General features: G+C 45.0%; 1 protein-coding gene across 8 annotated transcripts in view; it reads left to right on the top strand.

The window, feature by feature from the left end:
- Positions 1-22,877, top strand: part of RIPOR2 (RHO family interacting cell polarization regulator 2) — a 1,323,029-nt gene that overhangs the window by 1,078,632 nt on the left and 221,520 nt on the right. For 7 of the 8 annotated variants that reach the window (XM_069613632.1, XM_069613630.1, XM_069613635.1 and 4 more), the window contains 2 exons: positions 7,098-7,285; positions 8,963-9,131. In XM_069613632.1, coding sequence (XP_069469733.1) covers positions 7,098-7,285; positions 8,963-9,131 — 357 coding nt within the window. Of the gene's footprint in view, positions 1-7,097; positions 7,286-7,582; positions 7,672-8,962; positions 9,132-22,877 lie in introns of all 8 variants that reach the window. The other variant, XM_069613633.1, reaches the window with a different exon arrangement.

The following is a 22,877-nucleotide window of genomic DNA, read 5'->3' as shown; positions in this document are numbered from 1 at the left end:
TTGTCGGATGTCGTTGATTTTGTTCTTGAAGTGGTCTGCCAGGTCGTTGCAAAGTTTCTCTGAGGGGTTTGGGGTGTTGTCGCAGCCTGGTGGGTTTCTCATTTCTTTAATGATGTTGAACATTTCTTTTTGTGTGTCTGTCGTCATAATGTCTTCTCTTCGCCTTTTGTATTTCCTTCTTGTAAGCTCGGATTTGTTTCTGGGACAGTATTTTTTTGTCTGGGTTGTATTCTTTCCTCCATTCCAGTTCCATCTTCTTGTTGTCCTTTTTCATGGTGCTTAGTAGTGGGGTGAACCATTTTGCCATTGCTCTTTTTTTCGATGGGGTGAATGGTTTTTCTGGGGTGATCTTTTCAATTGTATCTGCGATCCATTTTTGTAGTACCCAGTGGCGGCTGGTGAGTTTGAAAGATGGTAGGGCGTACATTTCCCAGGGTGATTTTCGGATCGAACGCATGCAGCGCGTGAGACCATGCCCTCCAAGGAGGGTGCAGGGGGGTTCTCCCCCCATGAAATCTTTGGAAAAATGGCCTCCGAAATGTGCAATTTACTGTCCAAAGCCACCAAAACATGACATAAATAGGTTTTACATACAAACGGTGTACATTATTCTTACGTGTGCAAGTTTGATGGTGTCTTTTACAGCAATTTGTAGAATCGCTGCTATGATGGTGTATGCATAAAGAAATTCATTATATAGTCAGTAAAGATGGAAACATTTTTGTCATGCTGTTACCGGCATTCATATGCATTCATCCTCTTACTAAGGTGGGATTTTAGGCATTTCGTGAAAGGGGAGAAACTAAGCTAAAATATTACTTTTTAACCACTTAATTAATACATGATTTGTCCTACCTCTAATGGCTACTAGTTTTGACCAGTATTGCTGTTGCTGAGTAAATATTCTTTAAAATGCACAATGTGCCCCACATTTTATCCAAAAACCTCCACCTTGGGTAATATTCAAACAGGGTCACAAAAGGAATAAATTGCCGTTTGCCACTGTTGTGGACCACTTCTTCATTGGTCCCAGAGACAATTTTATGGCCACAATCGTCTCTCAGAGGCCCATACCTACCACCACCCGGCCGCACGCTGCACAGGGAGCTAATTGCAAACTCATATGCTGTCAGAAACCATCGAAACCCCTGGATGAGGGAGGGAGGGGCAGCACAGGGGTGACCAGCCTGAATGGCCTACAGCAAATCATTGAGGAATGCTTCTACAATTGCAGCTTTCTGCTTATCTGTGAATAAATACGCTGCTGCGTTGCTTCTTACATTCACATGTTTGTAAAGCAAGCCATATAAAGAGCTGCAGACCTGTGCAAGCTTAGCCTCTATGTATGACCCGTAATGTGTTTCTAACTCTCTTCTTCTCTGTCTTACCTGCAAACGGCCATCCATTCCCTGTAGGTGGCATGTATGATTTAACAGCTGCTGTAAAGTGTCTGCTTTAATCAATACCTTTATAATAATGGAGTTACCTCCGACCACCCATGCCTGGGCAGAGTTTTCTCATAAAAGAGTAGTTGTTTACTTAGGAGCAATTAATTAGCCCTATGAATACCTCGCATAAACCTATAGCTTGACTTCTTTCCATTTTAAACCACTTGGAAAAGCGTGCTTCATTTACTGCTGTTCATCACTCACCTCGCTGGAATTCATGGGCACACGAGAGCACCACGAAATACACAAGCAGTCCAAACGAATAGCAATCTTTCACCTCTCAAATCGAGATGTGAAAGATTGCTTTTCGTTTGGGTTGCTTGCTCGAGTCTCGACATGTGTTCATTTGTCCAAGGAAAGAGGCAAAATTGGCAAAGAGCATACACGAGGAACAGAGAAGACCGCCAATGTGTTTCAAGTCATCTTGGAAGGGAAAGACTGTGCGCTGTGTGAACCTTGAATACGAGGCCCTGCAGACCGTGGCATTCGTGCTCTGGCACTGGGGACCCTGAGAGCCTCAGGTGAAGCAGAAGAGCCTCGCCTGCTGAGCTGTCTTATGTTTAAGGGTACACAAACAGGCTCAGAGGCACAACATGGTCACAATGTAGCCTGCTGTGTGTGTGGTAATTGGTAGCAGTCATAGAAACGTGACCTTCTGCATTTTAATGTGGGGATTGGGGAAAAAGATGTATCTGAGGCGGGAGCCTCTTGCAAGCGCTATTCCCAGCATTGGCAGCAGCGCAGCACTTGGTACGAGACCTGGCCCCAGGAGGCCTTTTCTGCACATTAAATGTGCAGGAAAGGAAAGCGATCCGGCGCCATCATTGGTGAAATTAGATGAGTTTGTTCAGTTAAGTAACTTAATTTACAGCCTTCAAATTAAGTTACTTAAATGAATAAAATCATCTATTTCGTCAACACTGTGCCAGTGCGCATGCACTGCAGCAGCAGCAGGCCTTTCTGCTGGCCGATTGCTGCTAGAGTGCACCAGACGGTGTAGGGTGAGTGACTAGGGGCAGGTTCAAAGCTCCCTTGGTGCACGGAAGGTGTGTAGTTCCCCACAGTAAACCCTTTGCACATGCACCTTTGTTATAGAGCAGAGGTGCCTATATTTCACGATCTGCCAAACCTAAGAGAGCTGAAAAAAGTGTGGAATGCCCTGTAGCAGCAGCAAGCCTGATCTAAAGACTAGGGGTGTCTGCTGCGTGTTTACCCAGGGGTGGGGGGGGGGGGGGTAAAAAGGCAGCACACCAGAGCTACATCTAGCAGCTGCCTCACTGCGCACCTCGGCTCCTACATCACCGCTTTACATTCTCACTACGAGCTCCTGGTACCGCCATGTCCTCCTGTGTGTGCATGAACACCATGTTGAGGTGTGCGTGGAGAGCGCCCTTGGAGACGTGTTCAATTTAGAACCCGGGCTCGGTGCACGCCTCCAGTGGCAGCAATGAAAAGGAGTTATCCTTCTCCTGGCATCAGGTCAGGTGAATGCGGTGTGGGTCCAGAGAGCCATTTTCTGATGTATGGTTACATGTCAAGACTTCTATATTAGCTCCAGCTGAAGCTAAAGCCCTCTTTCATCAGAACAAAATAATTAAAACATTCTTCTGGAGGAAGAAAGTGCATGCATGACAACAATGGCCTTTAAATGTGAGTGCCTGGCAGACATTACGGGCCCTGGAAGGAGCGCCCGTGTATGAAAGTGAAGCCCCGATGCAGTGGGACCCTGGCTGGGCCTTCTAGGCAGGCCCAGCCATGGCCAGGAACCTACCCGGCCTTAGCCTGTCGACGGCATGGCCGGGCCAACACGACCAGGACAGGGCTGCCTGTTCCACAGGACCTCCCCCCCCGTAAACTACACTCGGAGCCGGTTACAGCACCGGTCCGAAAGTATTTCTTGCCGGTTCATGCCCTGCCCCAGCGCTCGCACAAGAGAGGTGCCCGAGCCCGACTCAGGCAGGCTTAATGCTATATCTATTTTCTAAAGCATTCATTAACACAGCAACTTTACTTGGCATATAACGGCAAATAAAGTTGCCATTTTAATACACGGCAACAGTGAATGACAGACAGACACACACACTACTTACCGGCGGAGGGCAAACTTCTCTGGCCTGCTAGTGTTCTCTGGGCAGCTCAGCTCACATAGTCATCGTCGTTGTCTTCTACAACTCCACCAACACCAAGAAAAGTGTGAAGGTGGCGCACGCGCACCCTGCGCCATCATCCCACCCCCACAATGAAATGTCATTGGCTGACAAACAGCCAATGACATTACTGTATCCATGCTGCAGGCAGAGATTATCGATTCTTCGGTGCGCTGTTTACACGCATATTGATAGTGGCAGGGCCACCTCTCAAACGCCCCGCCAGCATCCTACTTTAAAGGGTATACAAACTTTACGTAGAGTGCGTGGAGCTACGAACCCCACGCACTCTACTATGGGAAAATAAGTGTAAAACGGGACGTGCCCCGCTGTGGCAGCCGGGCCCATGATGGTCACAGTATTCGCCACAGCGCCCCTGTGCTGCTGTCAAATGCAAAACAGATTCAGAAGAACTTCTTCTGAATCTGTTAACTACTGTCTGGAACACTCACACCTGGTGGGGGCCTAGATGGTTGGGGGCGGCCCCCTGCTGCCCTATGATAGCGGCCGCCACTGGTAGTAGCTCCGCTTTCCCATCTAGGTCAGCCAGCTCTGTAATTGAGGGTTTGGTGGTCTCCAGTTGTTCGAACAGGTTGCTTGCTTTGACGGATGTCACACAGAAATAGGAGTTCCCGCCTTCCGCATTACCATGCCCTGAGTAAAACGTGTGCGTGTGGAACAACATGCAAACTCATCATATTTGCGAGATGCATCCATCTTGAGCCCAACACAACTTTGCATCATGTTACTACTCCAGGGACCACCATGACCCAGAATACACTTTACAGAGCCCTGCACCTTTACAATGCCAGGAACAAAAACACACTTGGCACTCCGGAACAGTGGCCAGCTCGCTCGACGCATGGTGCTTCCATGGCCACTCGACTAGAACTTTTCACCGGTAAGGTGACATATGCTACGTCTTACTGCATTGGCACCAGAAACCTGACACGGTCACCCATGACCCACTCCAGGGGTTGTCCTGTGGGCTCTGACACTCGTAATGCTTGCATAGACACTGTTTCTTTGATCAGGTGATCTGACACTCAACACCTGCATAGATGCTGCTTCTTTGATCTGGTGATCCTAACTTAAACATTTTTTGGCAAACTTTCTCTGCGCCGGGAGTAAATGCAGACACTTTTCTTCTTCGAACCAGTATTCTTTCTGCTAGGTAATCTAACTGAGCGCTCAACATTTCTTCTTTTCTTGGCGGCGCCTGTATAGTTTTCTTGGGGACTCCTTCAGGGTACTCAAAGCTCCTTCCGTCCCATTTCTTTTATAGTGTGCCACATAGTCTTTGACACTGCCCAGGACTTCTATGTCATTAAGTGAGGAATTACGATGTGGCTGGTTGGTAAACATTGTCCCATCTTTCCGCACTGATGTGATCGTCATCCCCCTCCCCTCTCTCCATACTTGGTTTCTGTGTTTCTCCATGGTCCGATGCCTGCAGCCTGTCTCCTAACTTTTTACTCTTCTCTCTGGCACAAAGGAAATTTCTTCTTTGGCCACCGTCGTTACCAATTTGTCTTGGTTTAAGGTCCCCAGTAAAGTGACTCGATGCAGTCCACCCACGGAGTCGTATGTATTCCAGGGAAAACTTTATTGTACACTATTTACAGTAGATTACATTTACTCCAATTACTCTAATTATAAGTCAATAGGAGACAGGACTGGGTCTGGGGAGGGGAGACAGCTGTAGCCACCAAAGGCCAACCTCACATCCAGGCTCACTACCAACTGACACCCTGGAACGTTCACACAACCAAAGGCATTCCAACATTCCATCAGAGATGACATCATACCAGAGATAGGAAACATACACCATAACATGTAGTTTAAACAAAACAGCTAAGATATATGTGCCCTTTTGCTGCTGTCGCATAAGATCCACTAAGTATGCAAAGTTTGCTAACTCTCCCACTAGTATCTATATCGATGCACTCCTTGCTGCTTACTCCACTTCTACTTCGACATGCAGGACCTGTATTTAAAATATGTGGCCTGGGGAGCCTGCTGACATGGCCGCAAGGAGAGACTCACATTACCAGCTGTCTATTGTATGTCTTTTCTGATGCTGATCTCTTCTTTCGTCACCTCAGTTCATACTAGTGCAGCAGAGTTTTAACCTGTTACCCCAAAATGTCCCTTTGTCCAGCAATGCCCAGATCCTGCTATGGCTACAAACCCTGTTCACGAAGCAACAAACAGGACAGCCTCCCTCTGGTAATCCCTGCATCATTTGGAGCTGCCACCATAGCTTTCATGTGCACCGCGTCCTGGCTGCTTCGTACACTAGAGGACCAATCAGCCTTCTGGAAACTCCTGAAAACATTGTTCTTCGCTTTGGTCCAAGAAGGAAAACATTGCTAATACCGACTTGTCATGAGGCCGAGACAAACTCATAGTGATTGTGCCCGCCCAAATGGCCAATGACACAGCTGGGCCAGTGACAATATGGACATCTCCTAGAGTCAAGGATACTTTTCCCAAGCAGACCTTGTCACGCAATTGCCAACAGGCATGGGTGTAATTTTAGGGCGGTGGGGGAAGAGGTGTTTGTCCCCCCACCCAACTTTCATGGTACACCATTTTGTCCTCATTCATTTGGCTGGGGCACCTTTTCTTCAGACATAATGTCCCCCCCCATCATTTTCAGCAAAATTACTCCACTGCCAACATGTGTAAGTAATCATTCTCAGAAAAGTAGCGTTATACCTTTCCCATCGTTTTGTGGCTGCATCATACTTCAAGCATAAACTTAGGACTTTACGTGGGCTGGGGCTAGCTGGCGCAGAGCCCCATCAGTCTCCAGAAAGTACTCCCGAGCTGGGGCGCAGCCTGGGGCTCCCTCACCCCATGACTATCTCCAGTTACGTTGACCCCTTCAGGCAGCCCATTTAGCAAAAGAGTTGCATGGTTAAAGGGCTGCCTGCTGGTCTCAGCGCTTCTGATTAGAAAGAAAGAAAGAAAGAAAGGCATCAGCCGGTGTCTCTCCCTTTTTCTAATCAGAAGCGCCACCATCTGCAGGCAGCCCTTTAACCATATGGCACATTGGGTGAAAGAGCTGCCTACTGGGGGTTAGCTCCTCAGTCAAAGGAACAAAAGAAGAGGCTGGGTCAGACCCCACCCCACTCACCTGTGCTTAGGCAACGGCCTCAAAATAGAGCTTCCCCCCTCAAATCTAACGATTGGGTATATTTGAACTATCATTGTTGATGTAGTGCACCAAAAGGACACAATCAATACACTACAGCATTTTATTGATCTTGAATCAGGAGCTCTTGGATTCCTGGTTGTGATTTCTAATCTCTTCCTGGAAGCAGATCAGTAGCAGATTAGTTATTAAAAGTATCAGAGTTTTTTTCTTTGCAAAAGCTTACTTTAGGCAGGTCTCCTCCTTGTACAATAATAAATGTATGCACTCTCTCAATCTCAAGTACCCCGTTGTATGTGTGGGAACGTCCATGATCTCCATTGCTATATTCTGCCTTTGCAGTGCAAGCCAGCCATAAACCAAAGCAGGTCCTCCAGCATAAGCCTAACGGTGGAGAGTGCTTTGGAAAGCTTTGATTTCCTGAACACCTCTGACTTTGACGAGGAAGATGTTGACTTGGACGGTGAGGAGGTTTGTAATAGCGGCGGCGCTGACTCAGTCTTCTCAGACACCGAAACTGAGAAGAGCAGGTAGGTCTGAAGAGCGGGCACATCATCGACCCTACTCCTGTGTTCATGGCATCAGACCCTGGTGCACACCGTGTTCAAGGAAGAGGGTATCTGCTTTCAAATTGTTACATGCCAATGATGTATGGCATTGACTGCACTCAATCTGGAATCCCGGTCATAGAACTGGTCTGTAGGCGTCAAAAAGTTAAATGTGGCAAACTTTCTCTGGGCAACTCTTCCTTGACATACGTTTGGACCCGGCGTTGGTGTGGTTACTAATGTCTTCTATGTTTTTTCCTCTCTGTCTTTTCTCTCTAGCCCAGTGAGTCTTTGCCGTGGATTAAGAGTGTCAATAACAATAACAGAGTGGCAGATTTGAGCAGCATGGTGCATGTTTCCTTTGGAATGTAAGAGTGACGTGTGGTACTTAATTCCATGTTTTATGTCCTAGCTGGTCTTTTCGTCACTGTCATTCTTCGTCATTGTTATGTGTGGTTGTCACCCGTAACTCCATGTTGAAAGATTTTTCTTCATTCACCCCCATCATGCACCTTTATGAAAATCCTACGAGATCATCTGATCCAGGTGCAAATATCGTAGCTCGCAGTTAGGTAATGTTCATTCTTCAAATGAGTCTCCCAATAGTACATTATACATAGAATAACTTTTTTAACTCTGTTATATTCCTGTCATCTTCCATACAAAGATATCTTCACAACAATGGAAATCCACACACTTCAAACCATTTATTCTAAAATGTATGGGAACTCCACAGAAGACTAGTGGCAGACCAAGCCTCACCAGTGGGAAAAAGATTGAAAATCCAGAAACAAAAAGACATTGTACAAACAGTCTTACTTTGTTTCAGCAGAGAGTGCTAAACTGCCCTGTAGATTTTGAGAGCATTCATTATTGCTTGTGATAATTTCCCTCTCCAGTACATGGCCCTCGGGATAATTACCCCTTCTGAATCCTATACGTTATTTTTATTATTATCAGTAAAAATAAGAATATCATTACAAAACTAATGATAACAGTTATGATATTAATAATAAGCCACGTAAATGGTCTATCCATTGAATCATGTCAATATAAGTCTCAAAGCATAATCTGTCATGATCAAAGACAGGGGCATTCTCAAATCCTGTTTGTTGAGGATTTTTTTAATGTAGATCGATGGGTAAAGAGGACTGGAATACGCTATGTTCACGATTTAGCCTCTGTGGATAGCACTTCCTTCCAGCGCACTAAGCATGCCGTCTTCTTTGAGAAATGATCAATGCTCAGCTTTTATGTGCTTTCATTGTAATAAGCTTAACAAATGCTGCAATGATTCAGACAGACTCGTGTGGCTGAGAGCCTCAACGCTAAAGTTTGCAATGTTCGTTGCATCACAAGAATCCACTGCACACTGACAGGCCCCTTCTCAGGAGTCAAACAATGCGTTACTAGTTTGCCTATGTATGTCACAGATTTCTTACTATGTCACTATGCATCCCTGAGAAAATATGCATTATCCGTAAATTACTCCACTCTAGTTACATTAAATGAAATAACATGGCATATGGGATACCCTCTAATGCTCCAGACACTTTGCCCTCTCGTCCTTCCTGTAAAACGCTTTGCGGTAGTCATCTTAAATGTACATAATGCAAGGCCAAACCTCCAATCTCACTAACCATGTTCTTCTTTTCCCAGTTATAAAGCTGAGCACCCAGATGCACGAGGTCATCATAGCGAAGCCCTCACTGAGGACACCGGGGTAGGCACCAGTGTTGCTGGTAGTCCCTTGCCTTTGACCACAGGGAACGAGAGCCTGGACATCACCCTCGTGAGGCATCTGCAGTACTGCACCCAGCTCGTCCAGGTAAGAGTTAACAGAAGAGACATTTTATAAAGTTAAAGCATGCACTAAAGTATTACGTGCACGTGTGCCCAGGGCAAAATATATTAAACTTAATTTATTAAACTTAATTTGATCCGTTACTATGCTGGAGTAAACTTAAGTGTTTGTTTTGCCGAAGCAGTAACCGTCACTCAAACCCCAAAAACATCTTTTTAGACAAAAGCTGTGCTATTATGCTGTATAATAATTATGCATACCCCGGTTGCAGTGCACTATTTATACGCCAAATGCATTGTTATTTGATGCATCATTTTCGTGCCTAGAAACACTTGTGTACAGACACGTTGTAAATGCCATACCATATCATAATGTAGTGGGGGAAGTGCCTAGACAATTCAGGTGGGCATTGGACAGCACCACTGGATATGCAGTGACCTGGCAGCTTGATGTAGAAGACACTGATGGTGCAGGACTGATCACGAGTGCAAAACAATTCAGTCAGGATTTTTCCGGACATTAAAAATAGGGAACATGTGTCGGATGCCAGAAGAAGCCTGCATTGGCTTCCAATAGAGGCTAGAATTGCTTCATAGGTTCCTCACCTTTGTACCTAAGCGAAGTGCTAGAGATTAAATTGCATATATGCAATCTCAAATCTAACAATACCAACCAACTGAGAATCCCAGTATACAGACTGTCTCAGGTAAAGAAAGAAGCCTTCTTTGCAGCAGCCCCCATGGGATGGAATATTATTCCCCCTAACATTAGGAAGGAAAAATCCAGAGCTGTGTTTAGAAAGAGACTCAAGACTTACCTGTTTAGCTAAGGAGGATGGAATGATTCTGGCATGCATACTTTCTGTTGTAATAATGTCTGTGTTGTTCTATGTACTACGCCCTCAAGCCTCCAGGTCAGTGATGTGCAATATAAATGATATAACATAACACAAGTGGTTCCCTCTCAGTTTGAGGTGCTCACCCCCTACCTTTGGAGGCAGGGCCGGCGGTGGGGGGGAAGCACAGGTCGCCTGCTATCCTCAACTACTCCCCACAGACCAGGAAGGCCAAATGATAATTTACATTTGCTATTATGCAGCACCAAAGCCGAGTTGCAGCTAATTTCTAAGAATAGCACTTGTGTCTAATTGAAGTGGCATAAGTGAATGGTTGGGCACTGGCACAGTGTCTGTAATTGCAATGGATTTCAAAAGGCATAACCACAAGGTGGGGGGATTCCTTTGCTAATGTCCCTGCGCCAAAAGTAAAAAGGCCCTTTCGAATGGATTGTGTCCTCCCACGTATTCCTTATCTTTGATAAATCTGTTAATGACTTCAATCAAGCACTCCAACTAAGTCAATGCCTGGTCTGGGATGGGCAAGGGAAGCCCTCATTTATATATTTTTATGACAAGTTATAATCTGGATGATAAACCCTTATATAACACCCCTCTCTTCGAATCCCCCTGACCTCACTGAGCCAAGAAGTAGGTTTGTTTTGCAAATTAACAGATTTATTGAAAAATTAAACAAGATATATATATCACACTTTTATAATAAATTAATATTTGATATCACACTTAAGAATATGACAGTGATCAACAATGGATAATATTACAATTGTACGCTTATTTAATTACTTAGGAGTTGGTATAAAGAGGATAAGGTAGCTGAGAATGCTTTTATAGATTCAAGGAAATGCAATGGTGGAAAAGAATGCAACACAGGAATAACCTTGATATGATTTCAACAAAAGACAATGTAATCACTTTTCCCCTGTTGGCAATTCAAACCCCCCCCCCTTATGCTATATAAAAAGATGGAAAGGAGAGAACACAGTTCTCAGGAATACAATCAAATGTAGTTCAGTTCCCCCCTAGCAAGCTTAGGTCACAGGGATGATTTTAAAATACAGGCATAAATACTTTAAATGTGATTTGCAAAGAATGGAAAAATATACAAAAATGATTTTAATTCCCGCTAGGAAATTCAGGGTAGGTGACAGCTACTTTGAATTGGTTCAGGTCAACCTAACAATGATTAATGAGGGATTATCAGGTTGAAAACGAATTTCAGCAATGCAAACAAAAGCAGTTATTTTGACAGAAAACGAAATTGAGCGAAATTACAATTTGCTGCAATTTTTCCGAATGCGTCGAGCGCGATTACGGAACAACTATAAGGAGTAGAAAGTCGGATTAGGGCTTGTTGGAAAGCTTAGATTCTTAGCTTTATAATGAATAATATCGTCCCTAGCACACGCGGTTCAAAAGATACGGACGATTTTGTGGAGATAGATTTTCAGAAATGAAATTAAAGTTTCAGAATGACAGATGCGCTGTGGAAGGTTTTGGATCAACAAGATGGACACACAATTCTATGATGCAGTTCTAGATAGGTGGAAATGGTTTGAATTAGATTATTTTAAACTAAGAGATTGGTTTGCACAGTTGTGGCTGAGTACTCACACTATAAATTTGAAATAGGCCGTCAAGGTCTGGTCAGGTTTGGACTGGACTCCTGGCTGGTGGTTCTGAAGTCACAGCTCTCTGGGTCAGCTCTGCTCTGCTGGTCTGGTCTGGCACTCTGCACTGCACGGTGGTCTGGATTTATGGTTCTGCTGGTCTGGATCAAGTGGATTCTGGATACAGCACTGCTTTCTGGGTACTGGTACAGGGTTCTAGCCAGAATCAAACAGCTCAGCCCGGCTGTTTGAAAAAATTTGCAAAAGATTTTGAGGCCTGCTGAAAAATGATTCAGCTGGTGGTTCAGGCCTCTCTGCTACAAGTTCTGAAGTCTGGATTCTAAGTTCTGGAGATGGTCCTTCTGGATATTTTCTGGTCCGGCAAAATGCTTCACAAGAAAATGGAAAGTGAATGTCCCTTCCTGGGTTTCAATGACTCCTTTTATGTCTTTTGAAAATGGGTGTGTGTGTGGGCATAACTAAGCCTGCCCCTCACAACTTATCATTGGCCAAGCTCTCCTCTCTCCCTTGATTGGGGGAAGGAATGGAGTGTCATCAGGCATCAATTTTATGGCATACAGAAAGAACACTCCCCTTGTCAATTTGCACACAAATCTTTTTTTGATCCAAATACATATTTATCTATGTACCATTTTTCTAATATTATATGTCCAGTTAACATATTTTCTGTAGCACCAAACCATCTGATCCCTGTCTTTGTAAGATGTTGTGTCCACTTATGACAGAATTCTGCCCTTTTCATCAAGAGCACAACCTCTAAACTTTTCCAGAATTTACACAAACATGCACAAGGAATATGGGCATCAGATGATAAAGTGTCAGATTTTTAACATACAGACATTTGGAGTAATACCTTATTTTCCGCTATTACCCCCAGAACATACCACAGAGTCCTAACACCTCTTAAAATGTGCACAGAAAAATCACAAGAATAACGATATTAATTATATAATTTTGACAAGTCCGTACTATGAATTATTCAACTTTTTAAAATTATGCTCTGGCCCAGAGGGGTGTGGTTTTCCAAAGTACATGGTGGAATTTCTGGTTTGTCCACTTCCTCCAACTCAGGTTGCTCACAGAGGCACTGCTCCTCCCAGTTTCTTCCAAGAGGAAGCCATTTACGACCCCCGCCCATAATTTAACATTTGCCTGAGCCAAGGAAAGCTCATTGTTCTGTTTCCCTGCTCCCAGGTGCTCCTCCCCTGATTCAATCAGAGAGGTGTAATATCATTTTGGTGGGAACAGCAGAAGGCAGCCAGGCCTGCAAATGCAGTTGCTGGGCAAGTTTCAACTCCTGTCGTGGGTAGTTGCCGGGCAGAATTCAATCTCTTCAAGCCAGGCTTCAGCTAAATGTCACTTTTGTTCCAGTTTTCTTCATTCAAATCAAACTTACAATTTTTACATATGCAGCTAGAATGCTGATTCTAAGTTCAAAGCTATGACCTTTAAACAGTTGCAAACTATGTGACACTCAAAAAGTAGGTCACTCATTTATTTTAAACATTTCGATTTTAGTGGTTTTAAATCCAATTTCAGTTAAGCTGCTGACATCCACAGCTCAGCCAGTTTTGTTATAAACATTGCTTTGGGCTCTTCATCTTTCCAGATTTTGTATGCACACAAGACTACATTCTGCCAAATGTCTGCTGTTGTTCAGTGAGATTTTTGAATATCTTGCAATGTTTAAAATAGGCATTTTTAGCTTGCATTTCAGAGAAACAAAGGTGATTTCAAAGCGCTTTTTGAGCTAACAGGCACTGCTGTTTTTCCTTTGGCACCACGTTTCACTTATGGTGCTTCTGGCCCACCACGCTCGCCCTGGTGGGTGGCAGGTTAGGCGACCATTTTGGTGTGCGCAAACTGCGCGGTTTTCCTTGATTCTGGCGCAAATGTGGGCTTTTCGGCCATCTTGGATTTTCTAAGTTCACAGCACCAAATGTTGCAGCATAATAACTTGAACGTGGGTCAAGACACCCAACAAATCCACTTCCAGCTTGCTGGCCTCGGAAATATTTTTCACAGTAGAGGGCGCTGCGCGTGACATCCCTCAAGTCGGTGTCCCTCAAAGACCTCCGTATCGGCACCAACGTCACCATAGGTATAAATAGTCTCGCGCAGCGTCTGTTGACCAGTTCCGTTTTTCCGCGCTCCGTAAGCCTCAGAGATGCAACGCTCAGTTCTTTTATTCATCGAAAATCTTCGAAAATCTTTGAAAATCTTTGAAAAATCTCAATATACTACGATGGCATCTTCATCCGAAACATCAAAGCCACGATCTGGCTTCAATAAATGTCGAGATTGTGGTAAAAAGATGTCATTAACGGATCCTCACAGGATCTGTTTGTGGTGCTGCATGCCCATGACGGCGAAAGCCTTGAAGGAGTGTAGGGGGAAGCTAGAAAGAGGTAACACAGTTAAATCTTCTACCCCTTCAAAATTGTCCTTGGCTGAGGCGAGACATTCATCTCCTCACCATCAAAAGAAACATTCCCGATTGAGATCTCAAAGCACTTCCCACCACTCTTCGAGATCAAGACACTCTAAGAAGAGGTGTCATAGATCTCCCTCTTCTTCATCTTCAAATTCCCCAGAAAGGGTCACCTGCCCCACTAAACACAGCTCTCCAGCTAAGTGGGAGGAATTTTGCAAGAAAAGGCTTAGGCTCTTCGAAAACGCAGCCTTGACCCCCTCAGAGATGCCTAGAGGTGATACCCTGGATGAAAGACCCAAAAAAACAAAAACACTGTGAGTCGTCGAACCCGGCAAACAAAAACCCTCGAGAGCATCACAAACCCTCGAGTAAAAACAAAAATTAATCGAATAAAACTGCGTCATCGACGCCATCATCGAAGGTACCTTCAACGCACAAGTCTGTGTCATCGACGCCGTCGTCGACCCCGATGAAGGATAGGCTCTCGAAGCCTCAAACCTCAACTGCGCCATCGGCACCAGAGGTGTCGAAGGTCCCGCCCAAGGCGTTGAAAGTGGTGTCGACAATATCGATGACACAGAGTAGGATTCCGGTTCCCTTGAAGGCATCAGGGCTTTTTTTGAGTTTTTCAACGCTATTTGCGGGTTTATCGAGACCTATAACGTCTGCATCGACAACCACCACCTTTTCCCAAGCAGTGTCCACCAATTTGGCTCCTTCTTCTATGGAAATGTGTATTACCCCTTATCCAAGATCTGACTATTTCAGAGCTTTATCCTCTATATAGGAGGAAGGGGAGGACTCTGACAATGAGAGACCTTTTGGGTTACAAACAACAAGAGTGCCCATTCCAGAGGAGCTAATTTCTGAGGAGAATAGATTGAGAGATCTACAAGAATCTTTACAAGATGACAGTGGCATAGGTACCTCTCCAGAGGCAGATTTTGCCAGACCAGAACCTGGAGAGCATGCAGAAATGCCTTATAGAGCCCTTATGGCAAGAATTATGCAATTTATGGGGTGGATAACACTTTCACCCTCTTACCAGCAAGATGATTTTACGGACATCTTAGATAAAGGGCCTCAAGAAGACCCTATAGTCCCTTTTCATGCTGCATTGTAGAACAAAATAGCTGCAAATTGGGAAACACCTGAAGTTATCCCTGCAGTAAATAAAAAGCTCTCTGCAAAGTAAAGGGTGTCCGCCTCAGACCCTGAATATTTAAGTAAGCACCCAACTCCAGAGAGTTTAGTAGTGCAGGCAGCAACGTTGTCAAGTAGTAAGTCGGCATACCCCACTATACCGCAAGACAGAGACGACAAAAGATTTGATGCCATGTCTAAAATGATCTTTTCAGCATGCAGTGTGGCACTTAAGTCTATTAACGCCACTTGCATGCTAGTGAGATTCAGCCACACCCTTTGGGAGTGCGCTTCATCAGCGGCTGACTGTCTCCCAGAAGGGGAGGAACAAGACGCATTCTTGAACATCATCAAGGATGGGAAGGATGCGATGTGTGAGTCCTTCCAAACAGGTCTCAACAATGCTGACAGCATCAGCGGAGCCATGGCGGCGAGTACCACAATCCGCAGATTTGCGTGGTTGCGGAAGTCTGGTTTTGCTCCTGATGTACAAGCCAGACTTTTGAATATGCCCTTTGATGGCACTTCTCTATTTGGCGAAAAAGCTGATGACAGCCTGGAGAAATTGCTAACCTCAAAGGCGGCAGCAAAAGCACTTGGGGCTGCAATCCTTCAAACTCCAAATCGTCCCTCAGGTACGTCCTGGAAGGGGAAACCCCTTCCTTTTTATTCTGCATTCGGGAAGAACAGAGGGCAGCCAGCTCAAAGAGGCCAGAAACGATTAACCCGTTGTGGACGGGCCAAAGGTACCAAGCCCGTATCAACAGGTGCTGTTTTACCCTCAGCATCTGCGTCAGCCGCTTCTAAACCCCTCTCAGGTCTCCCCATACAAAACACCAGTAGGAGGCAGGTTAACTCAATATCTGAAAGAATGGCAGGCTATTACGTCAGATGGCTGGGCATTGGAGACAGTTGCCCAAGCTTACTGCCTGCCTTTCCTACACACCCCTCAGAGTCCCTATTTTCTAATACCGAAGAAGGACGGGGGATTGAGACCCATCTTGGACTGCGAGAATCAAACAAATTCCTCAGGAAAGACAAGTTCAAGATGGTAACCCTTTCTCAGATCCTTCAGGCCCTCCAGCTTCAGGACTGGTTGGTATCTTTAGACCTTCAGGATGCTTACTTTAATGTGCCAGTCCATCAAAAGCACAGGAAGTACCTGAGGTACGCCATTGGCAACACTCATTATCAATTTCGAGCTCTGCCATTTGGGCTGACCTCCGCTCCGAGGGTCTTCACCAAGCTAATGGCATTTGTGGCTGCAAGTCTAAGGAGGGAAGGGTTTCATGTCTACCCCTACTTGAACGACTGGTTGATCAGAGCAGCGTCCCTGGAACAGGCTCAGATCCATCTAGATTATGTTTGCCACTTCCTCCACAAGCTGGGCTTCTCCCTCATCTTAAAGAAGTCACAGATGATACCATTACAGAGGCTCCAGTTCATTGGAGCAGTCCTGGACACATCCCTTGGAAAAGCCTTGACACCAGAGGTGAGGGCTCAACATATTCTGCAGATGGTCACCAGGTTTCATAATGCCCAGCGTCTACCAGCCTTCGACTTTTTGAGGTTGCTCGGCCTCATGGCATCCTGCATTTTTTTAGTGCCAGAGGCTCGCCTGAGAATGAGATCTCTCCAGTGGGCGCTGAGGACCCAGTGGTCACAATTCTCAAGACGGATGTCAGATCTCCTACTAATCCCGGACAGAGTGGCTCGAGACCTTCAGTGGTGGGCCTGTCGGGAGAACTACTTGAAAGGAGAACAGTTTTGGCAACCATGGCTGGAGATAACAGTAGTCACGGACGCTTCACTCACGGGGTGGGGAGCCCATGCCAACGACTTGACCATCAGTGGTCGTTAGTCTCCATCGGAGTCCAGACTACACATCAACCTATTAGAGCTGAGAGCGATCAGATGAGCGCTGAAGGCTTTCCTGCCATCAGTACAGGGAAAGAATATCCTGGTAATGATGGACAGCACAGTGGCCATGCACTACCTCAACAAAAGAGGAGGCGTAGGGTCACTGCCACTGTGCAGAGAGGCAATGCAGCTCTGTTTTTGGGCAATTCAAGAAGGAATCTTTCTATCAGCAGTTCACCTAGCCTGAGAGAAGAATTTAACGGTGGATGCTCTGAGCAGGCAGATCACAGTCTCCCATGAGTGGGAAATAGCTCAGGAAGTCCTTTTAGAGATCTTCACCCTTTGGGGAACCCCTCAAGTGGAAATGTTTGCCACCAGTATCAACCGGAAGTACAATCAGTATTGTTCAAGGGAACTTCCACCGGGAGGAGCTCTAGGGGATGCGTTTGTGGTGGAGTGGGAGTTTCCACTTTTGTACGCATTTCCTCCAGTCCCCGTCATTCCTCAAATGATCAGGAGGTTCAGGAGATTCCGTAAACCCATGATCCTAATTGCCCCAGATTGGGCCAGGAGAACGTGGTACCCGGATCTTCTAGACATGTTCATCTGTCCTCCAATTTGTCTTCCGCAAAGAGAGGATCTTCTCTCGCAGGAGGGAGGTCGGGTTCTCCATCCGGATATCAGGACCCTCAACTTTCACGCTTGGTTTCTGAAAGGTTGAGATACAAGGATTGGGACCTCCCAGATTATTTAATGGAGGTGTTGCTTTCAGCCAGGAGGCCAGCAACAAAATGTTTATACCACTGCCGTTGGAATAAATTCTGCAGCAGGTGTAGAGATAAGAATATTGACCCTTTTTCATGTAGTACACCAATGGTGTTATCTTTCTTACTATACTTGGCAAATTCAGGCCTTCAAGTTGGCACAATCAAGGGTTACCTTGCCGCGCTCTCAATCTTCAAGCGCATGACTCAGGAGACTACATACTTCAAATTGCTCATAGTCATTCAATTTCTGAAAGGGTTAACTAATGTCTTTTCCCAAAATTCCTTTTCAAGTTCCACTGTGGGACCTAAACCTATTCTTCAATTTTGTAATGGGTACTCCATTCAAACCCCTTCATTCTTGTCCATTAAGGTTTCTTACTCTTAAAACAGTCTTCCTAGTGGCTTTAACTTCTGCCAGAAGAGTGAGCGAATTACAAGCTTTATCTTGCAAACCTCCTCATACAATCTTTCACAAAGATAAGGTAGTACTTCAAGTGATGCCGAATTTTCTCCCAAAGGTGGTCTCAGACTTCTACATCACACAAAAGATAACCTTACCTTAATTTTACCCTCCTCCCCATCCAGGGAAAGAGGAAGAGAGATTGCATAGGCAGGATCCAAGACGTGCCTTAAGTTTTCACACTAGCAGACTTGCGAAAATTAGGCAAGCAGACCAATTGTTTGTGGGGTATGCAGGGCATAAGTTAGGTTTACCTATTATGAAACAGACCATCTCAAGATGGATTATACTAACTATTATAGAGTGCTATAAATTGGCTGGGAAAGAGCCTCCTCAACACCTCAGGGCTCATTCAACGAGGGGTATCACAGCCTCTTCAGCTCTCCAAAGAGGAGTTCCAATTAAAGACATATATGCGGCTGCCACAAGGTCGTCTGCACAAGCGTTCACCAAATTCTACAGTCTACATTCCTCCACTAGCCAGGAGACTTAATTTGGAAAAGCTGTGTTGCACTCTGTGCATTCTTAAAAAGTCACAAAATTTTACTCCCGCCTCCTGTACACATTACTGCTTTGGTAGTCTATAAAAGATGAGGAATACGTGGGAGGAAACAATCCATTCGAAGAACAAGTTACTTACCAACTGTAACGTTTTTTCGACTGGATGTTCCTCCCACGTATTCCTTATGGCCCCTCCCATCCTTCCCTGCAGTAAAACTTCCCTTGTACTTGCAGCCTAAGCTCCTTCAAGGGTATTAACCATCTCATACAAGGCAAAAACAGCACCTCAAAATGGAACTGAGCAACGGACGCTGCGCAAGACTATTTATAGCTATGGTGACGTCAGCGCTGATACGGAGACCTTCGAGGGACGTCGATGCGCAGCGCCCTCTACTGTGAAATGTTTTTCCGAGGCCAGCAAGCTGGAAGTGGATTTATCAAAGATAAGGAATACATGGGAGGAACATCCAGTTGAAAGAACGTTATAATCGGCAAGTAACTTGTTCTTCTATAGCACTAATAGTGTGCTACAATGCAGACACAGGCACAATTTAGCTGTGCAATTTCATATGTCCTGTGGCATCCTTGAAATAGTAAATATCCATGTTCCAGTGGATACCATGTGCCAAATGGGGGTTTGAATCAAATACACCTGTGACGGGGCGGGGCGGTTGCAGGAATAAAGAAACGACACCAGTGAAGCCGATTTCCAACTCGGGCTCTTTATTATTTCCTAACAATCTTTCCTCCTGTTACGTCCCTTTCCCTCCCCTCCTACCCACTTCAACCTCTCACAATGAAGAGGACAGACTGTATATACACCATTACACATCCCCCTTTTTAAACAACAAATCCAACTTAACTAATTACCTCAATCAACCGTACTGGTCTGCTCTGAATGCACGTGGGACAAACTACGCAAGACTGTGCTGGGCTCGTCAATGGCAATGTTCTCAAGACCTCACTCCACTCTCCATCTGACAATTTACAGTCTCCTAAATATGACATTTCAGTTTCTCCTTCACTCCCTCCCATGCCCCAGTGCTGTGGAAACCCCCTCTGGATAAGCAAAGAGGACAGGCCAAGGGAAACTCCATGCCCAAAAAACAGAAGAGGCAAAATATTTGACAAAGGCCTGTTTTATTAAACAAAACTCATATAAACCAGAGACAGTTATGGACATCAAGACCATGCCCCAACTCTCGAGTAACTCATAGCTTGCCACTAGCTTAAAACCAAGTATGACATCAAAATTGACGTTTCATTTCAGAAAACCTAAGTTGGGAAGGGATTGGTTAGGGGAATCAACTACATATACATTCCACAGGGGTTAGTACATTCATTGGCTACCCTCTGTTTGGTGGCTCTGCCTGGGACCACCTACTAAAATGATACAAATAAAAAATGTAATCACAATGCAGTATAATTGGCCATCACAACACTGTTAGATGAGTGTTAAAGGGTATCCAGTCATTTTATTGTGAACAAAACAGAGTACATAACAGAACGACAATAACACTGAAAAACACCAAAAAGATTAAATAAATATGTAAAGGGTAGTGGGGTAAAGGGTTAATATGGTTCAGAATGGGGTTGTGGTGGCTTTAAAAGGGTAGAAAAAAGAGGGGGTTGGGGGTGACCCCCCCCAAATAAAGAAACAAAATAAATTTGGTGATTTTCAATATTTTGTCCATTCTATTATGTACCAGTCTGTTTTTGTGGTTGGTAAGATCACATATAACCACGTTAAAGGTGCGTAGGGATTTGTCAGTGGTGTCTTTCTCACCCTTGGCACTTTGGAAGGTTTTCAGCATATGAGCAAAAATTGGGGGTGGTGAAAACGGCACCAAGCTGCTACTTGTCCCAATAATGTTACCATTTCTGATTCTCTAGGCCACAAGGCAAGCTGTTAGCTTTCAACATTGCACTACCTTGCATCTTTTGCCAGAGAACTGGATGGGAACGAAGGTCTCAGTCTGTCTGTCTCTGAATCTAATGAATAGGCATTATCCTCCAACTGTAGGTCACATGTGTGGGACCACATTTTGGATTATTCACCTTAGTATTTATGGGAATTTTAGCCCTTATTAATGCGGTGTCATTACCTTTTTCGGCCTCGAGAGACTTGTCCAGGCTACTTTCTTCTCAATATTAAGTCCGAGCTGGTGGGGATCTGACCTTCCAAAGTTACTGCTTTCTTTTGCTTAATCTAAGAGAACTGTGTTTTACACCTGTGAATTGTTACTGTCATTACTTTTGGGTGCTGATTCAAACTTTTCTTTCCTTAGTAACCTTGGCAAAAACATATGTACTTGTCTGAACTGCTCAGGTTTGGCTTTTCTGCTAACTCAGCGAACCAGATCACCCTGCAACCTCAAAGCCTCTCAATATCTCTCATTCACCTGAACATGGCTGCGCCATCCATCTTGTTTTACATGGCCACCCGTTTTAGTTACTTTCTGCATTAAGCAAGCATCACGTACATTCTTGAGCGTCTTGCATTTCAGCCTTTATATAGAACATATTTTCTATCCTATTGGGTGCAAGCATATTCTTCATGTCTAAGTACAATTTGAGCTATTGTTTGAGGTAGGGTCGGTAGGGTTGTCTCAGTGAGTACTATCTCGGTGTATGGCAGTGGGAAGGAGTCAGTTACCACAAATGATGTGAACCTGCTGTTTCTGTAGCAGCAGGATGCGGAGGGGCTGACGTAATGAATGACACATTAATTTTTCTCTCTTCATTCCCCCCCTCTAGTTGAGTCCACGACCACATTTCTCAGAGGATCCTCCTCATTGTTGGGCAGCTTAGGGATCCATATCTTCAACACCCCCCTCAAGTCACCTGCGTTCTTTATTTGCTTGTCTACGTTCCAGGTTTTATAGCAGCCCTCTCCGTCTGGTTTGCAGAACACCCAGCATCCCCCGTAATTCTGAGGGTCTCAGGGATAACATAATTGTGTACCTTGGGGAACAAAGGAGCTTTGTTTTAGGTGGAACACAAGTAGATCTCCAGTCTGTGTTTGCTCATCCATTTTAATGTCCACATCTACCAGTATTTTTATTCCTACCGTCCTATGTGCAGTCTTCTTACAACATTTTATGGCTGTTCTAAAGACACAAAATCCAAATAACACTAACACTAGTGCAGATATGAGTACTTTCTGTCTGTTGGTCATCCAGGGGAGGATCCAGGAAAATAGATATGTGAGCCAGTCTTCGTCCTGCCCCACTGTGTTCACTTTCTCCTCCATCTTCGTGTGCAGGTTTGTTAGCAGTGTTATAGCTTCTGCGAGGGTCCTATTTTCTTCATCATGGGCAGGTGTGTAAATTCAGCAGGATGGGCCATATTTTGTGCACACGCCACTCTCCATCGCTGTGATGAGATTGAGGACGTATCTATTTTGAAGACTAATGAACCTTACGGCTCTGAGCTGCTCCTTTATGGCGTTAATGCTCTTCACTATTGTATTGATTGTTTTTAACTGCACCCGACGGATGATTTGTACCAATTTGGCATTCACAATTGCTTGTATACCAGGAACAATAGAAGCAAAGAAGATCTCTTCTCTAATGAACTGTCTATGCTCCCCTGGTATCTCATTTAGTGCTGCTTCCATCTTCTCAGAGACATAGGGCCTCTTTTCGAGGTTGCCGGTAACTCGCCAATGCAACCGGTTGGTTTCCTCCGACCCTGAAAAAAACGTATCCACCACTTGACTTCTGATGCCACCGGGACATTACAAGTCCCAGCTGAGCGGGAAGACTGGCGGCAGACTCTCCATGGGAGTGGGCAGACAGAAGCACCGACACCATTGCTGTCGGTGCTGGTTCTTCTGTGATGACTCTGCTGCTGGGGCCGATGTGCCTGGCAGTGACAGACCTGCCGGGTGCTACGGCCCCTGCAGGCACCCTTGTTTCTGGACCGCCACAATCCGAATGAGGCCCGTCATTTCTGCTTTTTACCCATTTGAGTTCCAGAGACCTTTTCTTTCACTAGTGTGCATCCATTTTGGGGAACCCATCAATTTGTATGTCTTTCTTGGATACTAACAGTGCTGGTGTGTTTAGTAGAACCAGGGAACATATGCCTCCTCACTTTGGAGGCAACTGCATGTTAGC

The sequence above is a fragment of the Ambystoma mexicanum genome, chromosome 5p (assembly GCF_040938575.1).
Source record: "Ambystoma mexicanum isolate Mex_15411 chromosome 5p, UKY_AmexF1_1, whole genome shotgun sequence".
Lineage (NCBI taxonomy): Eukaryota > Metazoa > Chordata > Amphibia > Caudata > Ambystomatidae > Ambystoma > Ambystoma mexicanum.
Note: the sequence above shows the minus strand (reverse complement) of the source record. Positions and strands in the feature narration are given on the sequence as shown.